Raw genomic sequence first — 19,286 nt, 5'->3', positions numbered from 1 at the left:
ATATACAGAGAAGGAATGTTCTGGGCACACAATAAGCTATACCCTCATACTGTACTGTCTAAGGGAATCAATATGGCACCTCTTCCTCCCATATGTATAAATACAAATATACAGAGAAGGAATGTTCTGGGCACACAATAAGCTATACCCTCATACTGTACTGTCTAAGGGAATCAATATGGCACCTCCTCCCAATATGTATAAATACAAATATACAGAGAAGGAATGTTCTGGGCACACAATAAGCTATACCCTCATACTGTACTGTCTAAGGGAATCAATATGGCACCTCCTCCTCCCATATGTATAAATACAAATATACAAAGAAGGAATGTTCTGGTCACACAATAAGCTATACCCTCATACTGTACTGTCTAAGGGAATCAATATGGCACCTCCTCCTCCCATATGTATAAATACAAATATACAGAGAAGGAATGTTCTGGGCACACAATAAGCTATACCCTCATACTGTACTGTCTAAGGGAATCAATATGGCACCTCCTCCTCCTATATGTATAAATACAAATATACAGAGAAGGAATGTTCTGGGCACACAATAAGCTATACCCTCATACTGTACTGTCTAAGGCAGGGATCCCCAACCTTTTTAACACGTGAGCAACATTCAGAAGTAAAAGGAGTTGGGGAGCAGCACATGCATGAAAAATGTTTTTGGGGTGCCAAATAAGGGGTGTGATTGGCCATTTGGTAGGCCCTATGTGGATTGTCAACCTACATTGAGGTTCTATTTGGCAGTACACCTGGGTTTTCTACAACCAAAACTTGCCTCCAAGCCTGGAATTCAAAAATAAGCTCCTGCTTTGAGGCCACTGGGAGCAACATCCAAGGGGTTGGAGAGCAACATGTTGCTCACAAGCTACTGGTTGGGGATCACTGGTCTAAGGGAATCAATATGGCACCTCCTCCTCCCATATGTATAAATACAAATATACAGAGAAGGAATGTTCTGGGCACACAATAAGCTATACCCTCATACTATACTGTCTAAGGGAATCAATATGGCACCTCCTCCCCCCATATGTATAAATACAAATATACAAAGAAGGAATGTTCTGGGCACACAATAAACTATACCCTCATACTGTACTGTCTAAGGGAATCAATATGGCACCTCCTCCTCCCATATGTATAAATACAAATATACAGAGAAGGAATGTTCTGGGCACACAATAAGCTATACCCTCATACTGTACTGTCTAAGGGAATCAATATGGCACCTCCTCCTCCCATATGTATAAATACAAATATACAGAGAAGGAATGTTCTGGGCACACAATAAGCTATACCCTCATACTGTACTGTCTAAGGGAATCAATATGGCACCTCCCTCCTCCCATATGTATAAATACAAATATACAGAGAAGGAATGTTCTGGGCACACAGTTAACAAATATACACAATTCTGCCCGTGGGATAATTAGATAAATGCTCTGTGACATTTCTGGGTTGCACTGGGTTTATAGTTCTGTGTAACTGTCATTGTGTCTGTCCCTTTCTCTTCTCTGCACTGCTGCTTGTGACTCCTGATACAACTTCCCAATATCCATTCATTCCTCATTCTCACTGGGTTTATAGTTCTGTGTAACTGTCATTGTGTCTGTCCCTTTCTCTGCACTGCTGCTTCTGACTCCTGATACAACTTCCCAATATCCATTCATTCCTCATTCTCACTGGGTTTATAGTTCTGTGTAACTGTCATTGTGTCTGTCCCTTTCTCTGCACTGCTGCCTCTGACTCCTGATACAACTTCCCAATATCCATTCATTCCTCATTCTCACTGGGTTTATAGTTCTGTGTAACTGTCATTGTGTCTGTCCCTTTCTCTTCTCTGCACTGCTGCCTCTGACTCCTGATACAACTTCCCAATATCCATTCATTCCTCATTCTCACTGGGTTTATAGTTCTGTGTAACTGTCATTGTGTCTGTCCCTTTCTCTGCACTGCTGCTTCTGACTCCTGATACAACTTCCCAATATCCATTCATTCCTCATTCTCACTGGGTTTATAGTTCTGTGTAACTGTCATTGTGTCTGTCCCTTTCTCTTCTCTGCACTGCTGCTTCTGACTCCTGATACAACTTCCCAATATCCATTCATTCCTCATTCTCACTGGGTTTATAGTTCTGTGTAACTGTCATTGTGTCTGTCCCTTCTCTGCACTGCTGCTTCTGACTCCTGATACAACTTCCCAATATCCATTCATTCCTCATTCTCACTGGGTTTATAGTTCTGTGTAACTGTCATTGTGTCTGTCCCTTTCTCTTCTCTGCACTGCTGCCTCTGACTCCTGATACAACTTCTCAATATCCATTCATTCCTCATTCTCACTGGGTTTATAGTTCTGTGTAACTGTCATTGTGTCTGTCCCTTTCTCTTCTCTGCACTGCTGCCTCTGACTCCTGATACAACTTCTCAATATCCATTCATTCCTCATTCTCACTGGGTTTATAGTTCTGTGTAACTGTCATTGTGTCTGTCCCTTTCTCTTCTCTGCACTGCTGCTTCTGACTCCTGATACAACTTCCCAATATCCATTCATTCCTCATTCTCACTGGGTTTATAGTTCTGTGTAACTGTAATTTCTATAGTATCTGTCTCGCTGTTTATATCCTCTGCACTGCTGGTTCCTGCTACAGTATTGCAAGGCAGCTACTACTTTAATAATAATTCACACAATAATTCTGTACGAGAAATCATGTGACTCACCATGTTAACGGCATCTTGATCGAAGGGATTCCACTCGACGTTCTGCGGATAGTGGGCCAGAACTTTAGACTTGAAGGTCCTGCGCAGTGGGCTCTGCTCAAAGTTTTCCCCTGTAATTGTTACATTTAGTTGATGAAATCTGCATTCTGACACCCGAAAATACGGGCACAAATCTGACCAATAAAAAAACAGCAGCACTTGCAGACAACCAGTAACATTAAAGGGGTTGTTCACCTTTAAATTAATTGTTAGTATGATGTACAGAGGGATATTCTGAGACAATATGCAATCGGTTTTCATTTTTATTATTTGTGGTTTTTGAGTTATTTCGCTTTTTATTCAGCAGCTCTCCAGTTTGCAGTTTCAGCCGTCTTGTTGCTAAGGTCCAAATCCCCCTAGCAACCATGCACTGATTTGAATAAGAGACTGGAATATGAACAGGAGAGGCCTGAATAGAAAGATGAGCGATAAAAAGCAGCAATAACTATAAGGGGCAGATTTAACAAGGGTTGAATTGGAAAATTAGAATTTTCAAGTATTTTTATGGCTATAACTGTGAAATTAGACTAGGGAATTGTTAAAATTCGATTCGAGTTTTTTAAAAATTCGATTTTCGAGATTGATCATACACTGGCCCTTTAAGAACTGAAATGCGACTATTCACCACCTAAAACCTGCCGAATTGCTGTTTTAGCCTATGGAAGTCGCCCTGAGATCCATTTGAAGTTGTTTGCAGCGTTCCTGAGTTTTTTCAGAGAATTCGATTAGAATCTGATTCAAATTCAATTTGAGTTTGCGGGTCGATCCTATTCACCCGAGTTTCAAAAAATTCTATTTTTTTTTTTTAATAAATTGCCACTGGTCGAATGTCGAGTTCATGGGAGTTTTAAATAACTCCCATGAACTCGAAATTCCATCCTTGATAAATCCGCCCCATCATGCATAGCCTTACAGAGCATTTGTTTTCTAGAGGGGGTCAGTGACCCCCATTTGAAAGATGGGAAGAGTCAGAAGGCAAAATCATTTAAAAACTATAAAAAAAATAACCAAGACCAATTGAAAAATTGCTTCGATTTGGTTACTGTATAATACACTAGAAGTTAACTTAAAGGTGAACTAACCCTTTAAGGAAAAAATTCTCTTTTGCAACATCATGTTTCCTTGATATAACAATTATAACACACGACTAGAGAAACTCGTTGGGAGCGTACGAATGTTTTGTTTGTAAATGAGCAGCAGATTTTTATTCCAGGCGGTTCCTGATTCGTGTCCTGCGGTTCATCATGGGCAGTAACAGGGAATAAATGCCCCAAAGGCAACATATACCTCGGTAACAAAAAAAAATAGGAATTTTCCTTAAAATTTATTTTATTTTCCTTCCCCTTGTAATTTGATTCAATGGAGATAACAAGAAGTAGCTATGCAAGCCCCTCATCTTCTGTTTTTTGCTGCCTGGGTCTCAGGTTTGCAGACAAGGAGGAGTTCATTATAAAAGGGCCCTTTGTTATTTATAGACTTCCCATGATACTCACCCTGTCACGGCTTCTCAAGCCCTTAGCACCTGATTGTTGTATCCGGATATTAAGAGCTAGTGCTGCTCCTGCCATGAGCCAAGGGGAGGAACTTGCTTAGTAAATGGGGCAAAAAGCTGCCCCTGGTAACTTTAGGTAGGGATGCACCGAATCCAGGATACAGTTCGGGAATCAGCCAGGATTCGCCCTTTTTCAGCAGGATTCAGATGCGGCCGAATCCTTCTGCCCGGCCGAACCAAATCCTAATTTGCATATGCAAATTAGGGTCGGGGAGAGAATTCGCGTGACTTTTTGTCACAAAACAAGGAAGTAAAAAATGTTTTCCCCTTCCCACCCCTAATTTGCATATGCAAATTAGGATTCAGTATTCGGCCAAATCTTTAGTGAAGGATTTGGGGATTCGGCAGAATCCAAAATAGTGGATTCGGTGCATCCCTAGTTAGTACAAGGGCCCTATCAAACCCTAAGCTCACCCTTGGGGTAGAAGCTCACAGGGCAACTCAGAGTTAACTTCTGAGCAAATACCCAATGATGGGTTAACCATGTATATGAGCAGCGCCTACAGTAGCCCCTCCCCCTATTAACCAAATAATTCCGCCTTGGCTTTATCTGGAAATAAACTAAAGAGAAATGCAAATAAAGCCGGAATCTCTAAGAACATTCCATTGATGATCATGGAGAGACGAGAATCCAGATACCCAAATAAATCTACGCAGACGACCCCCCAATAATTATTCCACAATAATCAATTCCATAATAGTCAATTAAACAGCAGATTAAAGATCAGTAGGTAGAAAACACGGTTATCGGCCAATCAGCGGCAGAGAAGGGTAAGCGTTGCCCCCAAATTAGGAAAGGGGGGTACAGAAGGTAAAACATCTTGGCACAAGCAGAGGGAATGGAATAGGGGTGGATATACTAAATGTGATTAAAAATTTGATTAAAATGAGTCTTCCTTCCATGTTTTCTGTTAATAAAGCCTATCTAACAAGCTGGTCAGACTCACTTACAGGCCGAGCACCAGGGTAGGATCACCAGTGAGATCACGACTTACAGTTAACCCTTTAACTCTCTGCTTGTGCTGACAGTAACGAGTGCTTCCTACAAGATGTTTTAAATTGGGGTAACAGTCAGATGGGGTGAGTCGGGGGTCCAGGAGGGGGGGGGAGTGAGGGAGGAGCCACAGGACAGAGTGCAGAATTATTAAGGAGCAGATTATAAACAGCACATGATTGGTGGAGAGCACAGACAGACTGGAGGCCACACCCACTTTACCTGCATCGTGGCCCTTGCCATGCCGATTGGCCTCGAGCCATTGGTACAAAACTATACGACAAATGTAAAAAGGACATTAACAATGAATGGAAAAAGCAACAGACACGTATGTTTAGTGGCACGGACATGATATACACAGAACATGGACACACTGTATATAATGTATAGTGTATGACATGGGCCCTCGCCTCACTGACTGAGCATGCTGGGAAATCCCTCACACTGGGAAGGCTGATGCATAATGATAATAAATGGTCTCTGCATTAAAGGCTCGTAATACCCGAACGTTGTTCTCATCTCTGCTTAGTATAGTTATTGAATTCCTATATCATAAATACATTTTATGTCTCTAAGGCTATGAGCAAACTTAGGGACTGTTCCTGCTGAATTGTGCTTAGTACAGGGAATACCTATGTACCATAGTTTTATGGGATCTCTCTGTACAGACTATGAGCAAACTTAGGGACTGTTCCTGCTGAATTGTGCTTAGTACAGGGAATACCTATGCTGCCATAGTTTTATGGGATCTCTCTGTACAGACTATGAGTAAACTTAGGGGACTGTTCCTGCTGAATTGTGCTTAGTACAGGGAATACCTATGCTGCCATAGTTTTATGGGATCTCTCTGTACAGACTATGAGCAAACTTAGGGACTGTTCCTGCTGAATTGTGCTTAGTACAGGGAATACCTATGCTGCCATAGTTTTATGGGATCTCTCTGTACAGACTATGAGCAAACTTAGGGGCTGTTCCTGCTGAATTGTGCTTAGTACAGGGAATACATTAGCCGTAAGCACAAGGCTATTAGAGCCTGTATGGTTGTTAGGCTGGAAACCCTGCTGAATGTGTATTATAAAAACAACATGAGATGAGAAAAGAGGTCCATCTGAAAACAATGACAACATACAGTAGACACAGTGGAAACTGCAAGCTGTGCCAGTAATAAACAAAACAAAGCAATGTGATATAGAAAAATACATTATGTAACGTATATATATATCACACTTCCCCAAGCCCTAAATGTACAAGTGGTGAGATACTGAATGAGAACATGAACTCTACTCCCTAATTTTGCATCTCTTAATAAGCAGCAGCACACTCCTGAAATCTATAGGCCAGTTCCCTACAAACAACTAAATCAGGTCACAGACAAAGCTCAGTCAACTCACAGAAGTGGAGACGATTATTTTCACAATGAAAAAGCGTCAGTTTCAATAGCGACAGCTGCACATCCAGGCCTGAGAGTGATGCTCATTGTATTTGCCCCTTTCTTAAACACTTTCTGGGGGAACCAAAAAAAAAAAAAAAAAGAGGGAGAAGAGCACGGGGTGAGTGAGTCAGAATTCAGAAACGCACCTTTATGATTAATTATTAATTCATCTCATATAAAAGTCAAATCTGAGAGGGGGGCATATCTGTCAGCACAGAAGCCCCCCCAAAGCACTGACGCAGTCACATACCCCCCCCAGTGACAGGTGCACCCCTAACGCCCCACATCACTGCCAGGAATGGGTTGGCTCCCCATAAAACTGCTGTCGGCTGTGATTACGATGGAGGAGGAGGTGGGTGATTTGTGGGTTCCAGATTAGTCGAGATTGAGGAGCTGCTGTGCCGGGCGACTGTCACTCCGAGCTGCCAGATTAATAGAAATGGCAGTTACGTATGAGCAGCAATTACCTACCTGCTCCCCCCATAACTGGCTTTATGAGCTCCCAGCCTATCTGTCTCGGAATAAACGGAATACCTGGCCGGGAGGCACCATTTAGTTTACGGGGGGTGCTACATGTGCAAGGGGGCACGGAGTGGGCTCAATGCAGATCCACAGATGTAATATATCCCCGCTGTCTTACTCCATCTGCAACAATGTGCTCCAATCTTTTCTCACCCAGATTGTCGCTTTCAGAATTCTCATCCTGCCCAAAAAATTCTCCACCTGCCCAAAAAATGCAGCGAAAAGATCCTACAATTCAGCTCCAGGCGCCTGTGTATAATCCCTCAAAGCCCTTATTTGCCCCCTATGGGCTGAAAGATCCATCCGGGCCCCCCCATTAGCTCCTAACAAGCTCCCCGACACCTAAACACAGCCCTATCAGCCTTTCTGAATTGGTGCAAAGAATATCTAAGGGGGGGGGTTATTTATTAAAGTCCGAATTTATCTCAATATTTTCTGAAAAAAAACAAATCCGCACAGGTTTTTTAGGCTTATTTATTAATACACTTTCCGGAAAATTTGGTTTGCAAAAAAAAAAAAAATAGGAAAAAATCGTGAAAACTTGACTTTTTCCGAAAACTTTGGGGTATTGCTAAAAACTCAGTGCACATCAAAAAATCATTGGGACTTCTCCCATTGACTTATATGCAACCTCGACAGGTCTGAGATGCCGGATTTTCTGATTCTGACTTTTCCATCCTCGGGGTTTAATAAATTCCGAAAAAACTGTGATTTTATATGAAGAAAATCACACATTTTATGTGATTTTTGCATTCTGTGTTTAGTAAAAAAAAAAACAATAAATTTTGTTCCAACAGCGCCACCTGCTGGTCAGTTTCTGACCAGTCTGACCACCAAGTAGTCAAGGAAGTTGTCAGGAGAAAGAAAGAGGCTGCTCTGATGTTCTTCTGCTTAGGAAAGATTTGAGAAAGGTTTAATTGTTTTCCTAAGCAGAAGAACATCAGCCTCTTTCTTTCTCCTGACAACTTCCTTGACTACTTGCTGGTCAGACTGGTCAGAAACTGACCAGCAGGTGGCGCTGTTGGAACAAAATTCATTCATATTAACAGCATGTGTATCCCTTAATACAGGGGTCCGCAACTTTTTTTGGCCCAGGGACCGGTGGAGAGGGGGTCGGTGTCCAGTTCTGGAGCGCTGGCATCCAATTTGGCGACCCGGTAATGGGGTTCAGTGTTCAACCAAGTCTCACCCCGACTGACCTTCTGGCTGGGCTCCCAGAAGACACTAGGAGAACAGTATGGCACCCTCCCAAAACTCTAGGTGGCCTTCAAACTGGGGCTCCCCCGAGGGGAGACAGCGTCAGTGTTTGGGTAGCGAGCCGTTATAAAATAATAATGTCACAGTTGCATGTTTTAGAATTGGGGCTAAAAGGTCCAGTTTTTGCACCCCCTGTATCTAGAGAAAACTGTAAATTGAATTTTTGGGAAAGAAAAAATGGTTCCTCCCTGAATATTTTCACCTTTCTGTTTGGGAGAATCTTCACAGGCCCCCCTTATGTGCGAGGAAGGTGGGGGACATAATTACAGAACGGAGCCGCGCCGCTGAGAAGTGTCAAACTCGGCAGATACTGACTCATGTTCTGCACATAAATTTAATTCTCCGGCGCCGCGGAATAAATTAAGCAAACGAGGCCAATAAACCTGCATCTGCCCCCCATGCCAGTAACATGGCGCATAAAGTAGGACGTTAAAGGGCAACATGGAGTAACTTCCAAGCGACTGCCCTTGTGAAATTGTAGGGTTCGTGACATCCCCTGAATCTGGCAAAACATAAAATACAACATACAGTGGAACCTCAATTTTACATCCCCCGATTTTAAGTTTTCCCTCATTTTACACTGTTGTTTTGTGGTCCCTCCTATATAGTATACATAATACATTTTCCTGATTTTACACCATTTTTTTTCTGGTCCCCTGAAAAACGTAAAATAAGGGTTCTATAGTATTCATTCATTTGGAGGCTTTACTTCCCCTTTAACAAGCAAACAGAGCAGTGAGGAATAGGAGTCATTGCAGGAATACAAGAAGCAGCTCTGCTATGAGCTGAGAGACAGACAAATGCAGCGCCCGGTGACCTTGCACTGAAATAATTCATTATCACTGCTGGAATTTCAGCCGGATGCTACATAGACGCGCTGCATCTGGCGTTGTCAAGGCCATTAAAGATGAGCTTTTTGCTTCTGGGTAATAAGTAATGATAAAAGTTCATTTTCAGCAAAGCAACTCCTTAAATGGCAGAGAACCAAACTATTGGGCATTACTGAGCGGAGACCCTCGGAGACAGGGCACAGATCCAGAGCAATTGGCTGAATTATTCATAGGGGGCAACTATGGGCAGGCAAGAACTGGCACAAATGTTTTGGATTTAGACTAGTGAAAGTGCCAGTATGCAGCCTGTGTGCCAACCAATCACGGCTCTCAGGCCCGGCAGGTGGGCTACGAGCAGCGGATCTATAAGGAGATTTATCCTAATCAGTTGCCCTGGGGTCGGACAGGAGAAGCTTTTAATAACGATCAGTCCGGCACAACAATGACTTGCAGCACATTAAAGCGACACGGCCAGACATATGCCCGGACCCAGACGCTGGGAAGGAGGCCACAACCTGATGAGATGGCAACAGCTTCCCTGGCAAAGTGCCCAACACAAGGTTCTAGATGAAAGAAGTAAAATGACCAAAGCCGAATGTTGGCTACTTGCCCATCCAGCCACAAGGAATTCTCAGCAATTTCCACCGATTACTTGCCCTTTAAACGCCACCAGCTACTTAATCAATTTCCGCAATGTCTCTTGTTGTTACTGAAGAATCATATTAACAGGGACAAGACCTTATAATGGAATGAGCCGACAGCATTTATATTATATTTATACATTACATACAGTATGAAGGTATAGCTTATTGTGTGCCCAGAACATTCCTTCTCTGTATATTTGTATTTATACATATGGGAGGAGGTGCCATATTGATTCCCTTAGACAGTACAGTATGAAGGTATAGCTTATTGTGTGCCCAGAACATTCCTTCTCTGTATATTTGTATTTATACATATGGGAGGAGGAGGTGCCATATTGATTCCCTTAGACAGTACAGTATGAGGGTATAGCTTATTGTGTGCCCAGAACATTCCTTCTCTGTATATTTGTATTTATACATATGGGAGGAGGAGGTGCCATATTGATTCCCTTAGACAGTACAGTATGAGGGTATAGCTTATTGTGTGCCCAGAACATTCCTTCTCTGTATATTTGTATTTATACATATGGGAGGAGGAGGTGCCATATTGATTCCCTTAGACAGTACAGTATGAGGGTATAGCTTATTGTGTGCCCAGAACATTCCTTCTCTGTATATTTGTATTTATACATATGGGAGGAGGAGGTGCCATATTGATTCCCTTAGACAGTACAGTATGAGGGTATAGCTTATTGTGTGCCCAGAACATTCCTTCTCTGTATATTTGTATTTATACATATGGGAGGAGGAGGAGGTGCCATATTGATTCCCTTAGACAGTACAGTATGAGGGTATAGCTTATTGTGTGCCCAGAACATTCCTTCTCTGTATATTTGTATTTATACATATGGGAGGAGGAGGTGCCATATTGATTCCCTTAGACAGTACAGTATGAGGGCATAGCTTATTGTGTGCCCAGAACATTCCTTCTCTGTATATTTGTAGTTATACATATGGGAGGAGGAGGTGCCATATTGATTCCCTTAGACAGTATAGTATGAGAGTATAGCTTATTGTGTGCCCAGAACATTCCTTCTCTGTATATTTGTATTTATACATATGGGAGGAGGAGGTGCCATATTGATTCCCTTAGACCAGTGATCCCCAACCAGTAGCTCGTGAGCAACATGTTGCTCCCCAACCTCTTGGATGTTGCTCCCAGTGGCCTCAAAGCAGGTGCTTATTTTTGAATTCCAGGCTTGGAGACAAGATTTGTTGCATAAAAACCAGATGTACTGCCAAACAGAGCCTCCAGTAGGATGCCAGTCCACATAGGGGCTACTAATAGCCAATCACATCCCTTATTTGGCGCCACCCAGGAACATTTTTCATGCTTGTGTTGCTCCCCAACTCTTTTTACATCTGAATGTTGCTCACGAGTGAATAAGGTTGGGGACCCCTGCCTTAGACAGTACAGTATGAGGGTTTAGCTTATTGTGTGCCCAGAACATTCCTTCTCTGTATATTTGTATTTATACATATGGGAGGAGGAGGTGCCATATTGATTCCCTTAGACAGTACAGTATGAGGGTATAGCTTATTGTGTGCCCAGAACATTCCTTCTCTGTATATTTGTATTTATACATATGGGAGGAGGAGGTGCCATATTGATTCCCTTAGACAGTACAGTATGAGGGTATAGCTTATTGTGTGCCCGGAACATTCCTTCTCTGTATATTTGTATTTATACATATGGGAGGAGGAGATGCCATATTGATTCCCTTAGACAGTACAGTATGAGGGTATAGCTTATTGTGTGCCCAGAACATTCCTTCTCTGTATATTTGTATTTATACATATGGGAGGAGGAGGTGCCATATTGATTCCCTTAGACAGTACAGTATGAGGGTATAGCTTATTGTGTGCCCAGAACATTCCTTCCCTGTATATTTGTATTTACTCATACGGAGAGGTCAAAGTTGGGCAAAAGTCCACCCAATTAAACCAGTGTATGTTTTTACCCTAGGACATCTCAAATACATAGTGGAATCCAAATGCCACTCCACAGTGGAGCCAGTAAATAATATACGGCACAAGCAGAACAGACGATACAAAGTGCTTCTGATTGAGGGCTGAGTGCTCTGAGTGAGACGTCGCTCCTGTAACACGGCACAGCCGAGAGAGCGTTGGGCTATAATACGGGCGAGGGACTCGCAGCTGCTGGTGTTGATATAAACAGTGTGACAAGCTGCTGCCGCTCTAGCAGAGATAATAAAAGCAAATTACAGGCGCCGAAGAAAGATGAAAGGACACAATACGATTTAGAGCAGCAAATAGAGAAAAATCTAATTCCAACACCAGATGAGATTGGCACCCCCATCATATTGCCCAAGGCCTGTTTGGGATCCGGATTCTCAAATTCCATATAAATCTCATTTGATTTCCCTCCGAGGCTTCATTCAAATGAAACCCTGATGATAATGGGCAGTGGTTTGGGCGGTTAATATATTAGTATAATTAGTAGGAAGATTAAGGGAAAGTGAGAAACGTAACCCGCATGTTGGTTTCACAAGGTGTCTGTAATCCCAGCCATGCCACCAACACCTGGCACCCTGCTTATAGGGTAAGTAAGGTGGGCTCCACTCAGGACTCGGGAGGGTCAGGAGGCCAAGTGATTTGGCGGTGATGGGAAATAAAATGCAGTTTCAGTCAAGGAGACGTCAAGATCCTCCAAAAAAGTCTAAGAAGAAAGAACATCATCACAGGGAACTTCTTGCGGATCATCAACCCAAGGTTTTGAGGCGTTGTTGTTGCACCTCAACAACAAAGGGCTGCAGGTTGGGAAAACAATGATGATATCAAGTATTACTTGTCCTGCTTCCCCCACCATTATTCCCACGACGACTGCTGCCCCCACAAGAAACCGCCAACTTCCAGACCAACCCTCATTGCTCATTCATGGGTTGGTTGACCTTCTCCATTCCAACCATGAAATAGTGCTGGCAGGTCCGATACTCAGAGAGGTGTCATTCATTTAAGCTTGAGAGAATACATGTTCATGGGTCACAGGTTCTGTTAGCCATGGTTGCTTTTTGCTTGGGAACGGTCGGTTGCACCATGTGCAATTTTGGGGCAACGTGAGATGGGGCACTGCATCTCACGTTGAAGAGTAGAAAGGAGGGCAAGCATACAACCTCTTGAGATGCCATCAACACCCAATGGAGGCCTAAGACATAACCTTCTACAGGCTCTTCCCATTCTCTCTCTCATATTCCTTATTCATATTTTCTCATGAGCACCTCCATATCCGCAGTGCACCTGCCTGTGACCCCTCTCTCCTCCGCTCTTGTGAAAGTCAAAGAGAATCCTGTTCCTCAGATCAATGGCCCTAGTTATAATAATTAGCACATCCAGCATTCTTGCACTGACAGAAATCTGGCTCCCGGGATCCCCTGGGACGACTGCAGCCACGGGGAAGATGTTCCAAGACTGTTGGCTGATGTAGTTCCTGGGTTTCCAGCTGAGAGAAGGAATATCTCCAAGTCTCCGCAGTATTTATCCCTCTCCTCTTGAGCTCAGCAGGGCGGGAGAGGCTCATTGTAAGGGATGTTCAATGAAAATGCAGTGGCCCTTTAAATATCTCATTCATTGTGAGCAGAAAACGAATCCCTTCGAACAACGTTGTTGCTGTTCCATTGGCGCGGGGCAGGTTCCTGCTGCTTTTCTCTGAAGGCTTCAAGGCTCCTGACAATTCCAGGGAAAGTTCCTGCCAGGGAGCGGGATGAGAGCTGAATTCCCAGGGCAAATAGCAGGGAATGAAGATCCAAAATCTGCCTCCTCTTATAGGGTCAAACGAAAGACAAGGTAACACAGTCACTAGAAACCCATGTGGGATGTAGGCATCACCTGCATCGCTGTACATGGGATTTTGCAATCCCTGTTCCACAGAGCTTGCAATCTAAGTGTATTGCAGGGGCTTCAAGTGATTTGTCCATGGCATTGAATGACCTGTCTGTCCTGCAAATATCCGATTGGTTAATGATCGATGCAAAACAAAACAGAATGGACGGGTCACATGGGGCCGTTGCTTCCTCCTACCTGAGACTCTGTAATTAAGTCGCCAGCTCTGATTAATGAGTCCCCTAACGGGCAATAAAGACAATGGAGACCCTCCCCTCGACCAATAAAACTGGGAATATATCACTTTACTGCCAGACAAACACCAGGCTGAACAAAATGGACCCTATGATGCCCCAGGGGCCCGAATCAGTGTTTTAATTCCAAGTTAAATAGAAGGAATGAGTTGGTTACACATTATTAACTTTTACATTTACTCTGCAAATAAGGGTCAGTTAGAGGGACACTGATAATAACTGCCCCTCTTTATAACCCCCCGACTCCCCCGGAAATCTCTGAACCAACTAGAGCTTCACATTTCATTTTATTTATGGTTTTGTTGCTTCTGCCTCAGCTAAGCCTTCTTATCTCTCCCCGTCTCCCAAACAAACCAATGACTTCTGTCAATGTTCTGTTATACAGATAGCTAGAATCTCAGCTGCCATAAAGCAGGACAGGACTGCTGCTTCCAATGGGGATCAAATAGGATCTGTGCAGCCACTGGGACAGAATGTTCTGTTATACAGATAGCTAGAATCTCAGCTGCCATAAAGCAGGACAGGACTGCTGCTTACAATGGGGATCAGATAGGATCTGTGCAGCCACTGGGACAGAATGTTCTGTTATACAGATAGCTAGAATCTCAGCTGCCATAAAGCAGGACAGGACTGCTGCTTACAATGGGGATCAGATAGGATCTGTGCAGCCACTGGGACAGAATGTTCTGTTATACAGATAGCTAGAATCTCAGCTGCCATAAAGCAGGACAGGACTGCTGCTTACAATGGGGATCAGATAGGATCTGTGCAGCCACTGGGACAGAATGTTCTGTTATACAGATAGCTAGAATCTCAGCTGCCATAAAGCAGGACAGGACTGCTGCTTACAATGGGGATCAGATAGGATCTGTGCAGCCACTGGGACAGAATGTTCTGTTATACAGATAACTGGAATCTCAGCTGCCATAAAGCAGGACAGGACTGCTGCTTACAATGGGGATCAGATAGGATCTGTGCAGCCACTGGGACAGAATGTTCTGTTATACAGATAGCTAGAATCTCAGCTGCCATAAAGCAGGACAGGACTGCTGCTTCCCCAATACAATTCTACATTAGTAGGCAGTGTTTAGAGGCTGAATAAGGTTCCCTGCTGTAATGAATTTACAAGCAAAGCCATTAGGGAGTTATTGGCAGATAAATCAGGTGGGGATGGTCTATCAAGTCAAGGAGCTTTTTATACATTATGTAGGGAGGGAGGTGGTCAGCGCAGAAGAAAGAGGATAAATTGACAGCAACTGTCATATTGCTTTTAGCCCCCAGCAGACATTGGTCGGGCCGAGGCTGGTGTTTAGTTAGTGACACACGTCTCAGGTATGAAGAGAAAAGCAAAGTACAAAGGTGGTTCCTGGAGTCTCTGAGACGTGACACAAACACTGGCACTTTAACTTGTTCTGGCAGATACAGCCCATGTAATATTGTAGTATCACAGCCCCCATTATTATTACTATTATTGGTATTGTTATTATTGGTATTATTATTATTATTTGTATTATTATTATTATTGGTATTATTATTATTTGTATTATTATTATTATTGGTATTATTATTATTACTGTTATTATTATTATTGTTATTATTATAGGTATTATTATTATTATTATATGGATGTTAATGCTGGAATTCTAGAGCCCCTCAAACCCACCCAGCAGTGGTACATGAGTGTCACAACCCCCCGGGCATTATTAGGGGGCCCCTGCTACACACATTATGGGACACAGACAAATGGTTCAGCCCAGTCAAACTCAATAAAGCCAAGGGGAGGGGGGCTGAGTGCCATGGCAAGTACCTTGTAAGCCAATTCTTAGGGGGAAGGCTGGGGGGGGGGCAGATGCAAACTGCAAACTTCCCTGGCCTATTGAAACAGCAACACAGCAGACTCCATGTGCAACAACTGTTCTTATGGCAAAGCTACAGGGGTCAGTGTGATAGGGAGACCACCATGGCAGCTCCGGCAGTGAAATGACTCCATCCACAGCTTTATTATGGGGCTGCCTGAGGATAAAGCATGGGGGGGGAGGGGGAGGGTGCTGGGAGTAGAAGGGAAACCAGAACAGCATATCCCAGGCCTAAACTGACACAGACATTACCCCTCAGATCTAGAACTGCTGTAACTCTAACACATTCTTATTATACTGGAACCTCAATATCCATCAGCTCCAGCACCTTATTATTATTATTATTATATAGGAGCGACTATATCCATCAGCTCCAGCACCTTATTATTTTATGGGGGCCATTATATCCAACCGCTCCAGCACCATACTGTTTTAAAATAGGAAATGTGATATCCGTCAGCTCTAGAACCGTAGAAAAGATGTGAAACTGACAGTTAGGAGCCCAGCATTGCTTGAGTTGTAGCCACAGGCTGCTCAGCTGTCACACACGTCACATCAGGTACAAGAAGACATTGAGTTTGTCGTTACCAACCGCCTGTACCAATGAGGAGACACCGGGGAGCTGCCACTAAATCTGAAAACTGACAGTTGAGGGGTGAGACTGACACTTAGATCTGGCAGTTTTATCTAGTGAGTCACAAGTTCAGGTCCAGGTGTGACATCATCACTGGGATTATTTCATTCATCTGAATCTCTGGCCTGAACTGGAGCTGAAATAACAAAATCCCTCCCTTGTCTTTAACCAGAAACAGAGAAATTCCGCTCATTTACCCCCCACATTTCTGCAATAACTTGACCCCCAACCAATCGCCTGTCAGTGTCACATAATAAACCCAATGGGTCTTGAGTTCAGTCCCCCCCCAATAAATCCAACAGCAATGACCCCCCATTAATTCACGACACTATCAGGGACCCCAAATAAAGCAAATGAAGGAGGGGGGCCCATGCTCAGTGTATTGGGGATCAGTAATTAATAAGGGGGGAGAGTCAGTGATAAGAAGTAGTCGGCGACCCCTTACCCGCCAGTAGGTCCGGTTGGAGGCCGGTGTCCGTGTCGGTCCCGCAGAGAACAAAGTAATGAGTCAGACGACAGGGGGGTCCGGCAGTGGCCGGGGGGTCACTCATTGTGTCTCTCTTGTCACTCACTGACTCTTCTCTCTCTCATCCCCGCGCGTCCCCGACACCCCAGTGCGCGCTCTCAGCTCAGCCCCGCCTCCCCCGCGACATCCCCGCCTAAACCCCGCCCATCGCTTCTCTCCTGTCCCCGCCCCCTCTCCGCGGCCGCTGCGGATTAACCACTTCCCTTCCACCTCCCCGGTCATTCCTACTGACATTGTGTCTCTTCCCATGAACTCTGAGGCACTACCTGACCCACACAGCTCGCACTCTATTTGCTCAAGGGATTTGGTTACGCGGGGGCGGCTCTAAACTCAATCTGAGCCCTCCCCTCACATATCAGCAATTCTGCTACTTATTGGCCTTTCTACGACCCCCTGCTGATACAACTCCCAGTGACAGGCTGCAGGGAGTTATTTACTGCTGGGACAGCTGCACCTTTGTTACAGCCCCCACTCAAGGGCCCCTCTGATGACTGATGGGGGGGCCCCTCTCTGACAAACCTCAAGCCACACCAGCCTCTTGGGGGGTCCAGACATTTAGGGGCCCCTGTAGGTTTCCTGACTGCACTGCTGCTGTGTGATACGACTGTGTGCACTTTGTACTGACCCTACACTGCACCCACTGCACCCGATCACTACTTCTCTTTCCCAAACACTATGGGCACCAACGCAGTTATTGGATGAGGCCCTGTCACCCCCAGTGTCTGCCTAGAAAAGGGATTCATTGGTGGGGAGGAAAGAAGATCTCACCATCAGCATAGGAAGGGGTTCTTTACTGTAAGGACAGTCAGGTTATGGGATTCCCTACCAAGAGAGGGGGGAATGAGTGATTCATTGGTGGGGAGGAAAGGAGATTTCACCATCAGCATAGGAAGGGGTTCTTTACTGTAAGGACAGTCAGGTTATGGGATTCCCTACCAAGAGAGGGGAATGAGTGATTCATTGGTGGGGAGGAAAGGAGATCTCACCATCAGTATAGGAAGGGGTTCTTTACTGTAAGGACAGTCAGGTTATGGGATTCCCTACCAAGAGAGGGGAATGAGTGATTCATTGGTGAGGAGGAATGGAGATCTCACCATCAGCATAGGAAGGGGTTCTTTACTGTAAGGACAGTCAGGTTATGGGATTCCCTACCAAGAGAGGGGAATGAGTGATTCATTGGTGGGGAGGAAAGGAGATCTCACCATCAGTATAGGAAGGGGTTCTTTACTGTAAGGACAGTCAGGTTATGGGATTCCCTACCAAGAGAGGGGAATGAGTGATTCATTAGTGGGGAGGAAAGGAGATTTCACCATCAGCATAGGAAGGGGTTCTTTACTGTAAAGGTTATGAGATTCCATAAAATTACAGAAAATCTTTCCCATTGTTCTCAGACAGACCAGAGCCCAGTCCAGCCCCCCCCCACTAATCATCATGTGCATTTTCGTGGTGTAATGTAACTTGTACTGAACTACATATCCCAGAATCCTCTCATTGAGCAGCAGTGATTTATAAACCCTGATAATTCAGCTGCTTTCGACTTCTCTCTAGAGTCTAGACAGTGGTACAAGACTGCACTCTACTGGCAGTGAGTGGGAACTACAGGCGCACACTCTATTACTGGTCATGGAATCTGCCCTCCCTGGTAAATCTGGCAGTTGTGCGGCAGAGTTGATGAGGCTCTTTTCCTTCAAGTGACCTTTTAGTGTGAGGCAGGCCATGCTAATGTGGGACAATTTACAGTTGGTCTTCATTATTTTATTGTGTTTTGAAATTATTTTGACCAATAGGAATGCTAACTCTGCCACTAACTCCTCCCTCTTCCCATCCAGTCTGTTCACCCTGCCCAGTTGTAGGTTCCTGTTATGGTCTGTACCCCTAACTGTACCCCTAACTGTACCACTAACTGTACCTCTAACTGTACCTCTAACTGTACCTCTAACTGTACCTCTAACTCTACCCCTAACTGTACCCCTAACTGTACCTCTAACTGTACCTCTAACTGTACCTCTAACTGTACCCCTAACTGTACCCCTAACTGTACCACTAACTGTACCTCTAACTGTACCTCTAACTGTACCTCTAACTGTACCTCTAACTCTACCCCTAACTGTACCCCTAACTGTACCTCTAACTGTACCTCTAACTGTACCTCTAACTGTACCCCTAACTGTACCCCT

General features: G+C 44.2%; 1 protein-coding gene across 3 annotated transcripts in view; it reads right to left on the bottom strand.

Moving 5' to 3' along the window:
- The window catches only part of LOC108712539 (DENN domain-containing protein 5B-like), a 42,745-nt gene extending 25,531 nt beyond the window's left edge, over positions 1-17,214 (bottom strand). For 2 of the 3 annotated variants that reach the window (XM_041587872.1, XM_041587873.1), the window contains exons 1-3: positions 17,029-17,214; positions 5,537-5,587; positions 2,730-2,839 (exon numbers count right to left, since the gene is read on the bottom strand). In XM_041587872.1, the coding sequence (XP_041443806.1) occupies positions 2,730-2,839; positions 5,537-5,587; positions 17,029-17,134 (267 nt within the window). In that variant the 5' untranslated portion in view covers positions 17,135-17,214. The remainder of the gene's footprint in view (positions 1-2,729; positions 2,840-5,536; positions 5,588-17,028) is intronic. The other variant, XM_041587874.1, reaches the window with a different exon arrangement.
- Between the last annotated feature and the right edge of the window lie 2,072 nt (positions 17,215-19,286).

The sequence above is a fragment of the Xenopus laevis genome, chromosome 3S (assembly GCF_017654675.1).
Source record: "Xenopus laevis strain J_2021 chromosome 3S, Xenopus_laevis_v10.1, whole genome shotgun sequence".
Classification (NCBI taxonomy): domain Eukaryota; kingdom Metazoa; phylum Chordata; class Amphibia; order Anura; family Pipidae; genus Xenopus; species Xenopus laevis.
Note: the sequence above shows the minus strand (reverse complement) of the source record. Positions and strands in the feature narration are given on the sequence as shown.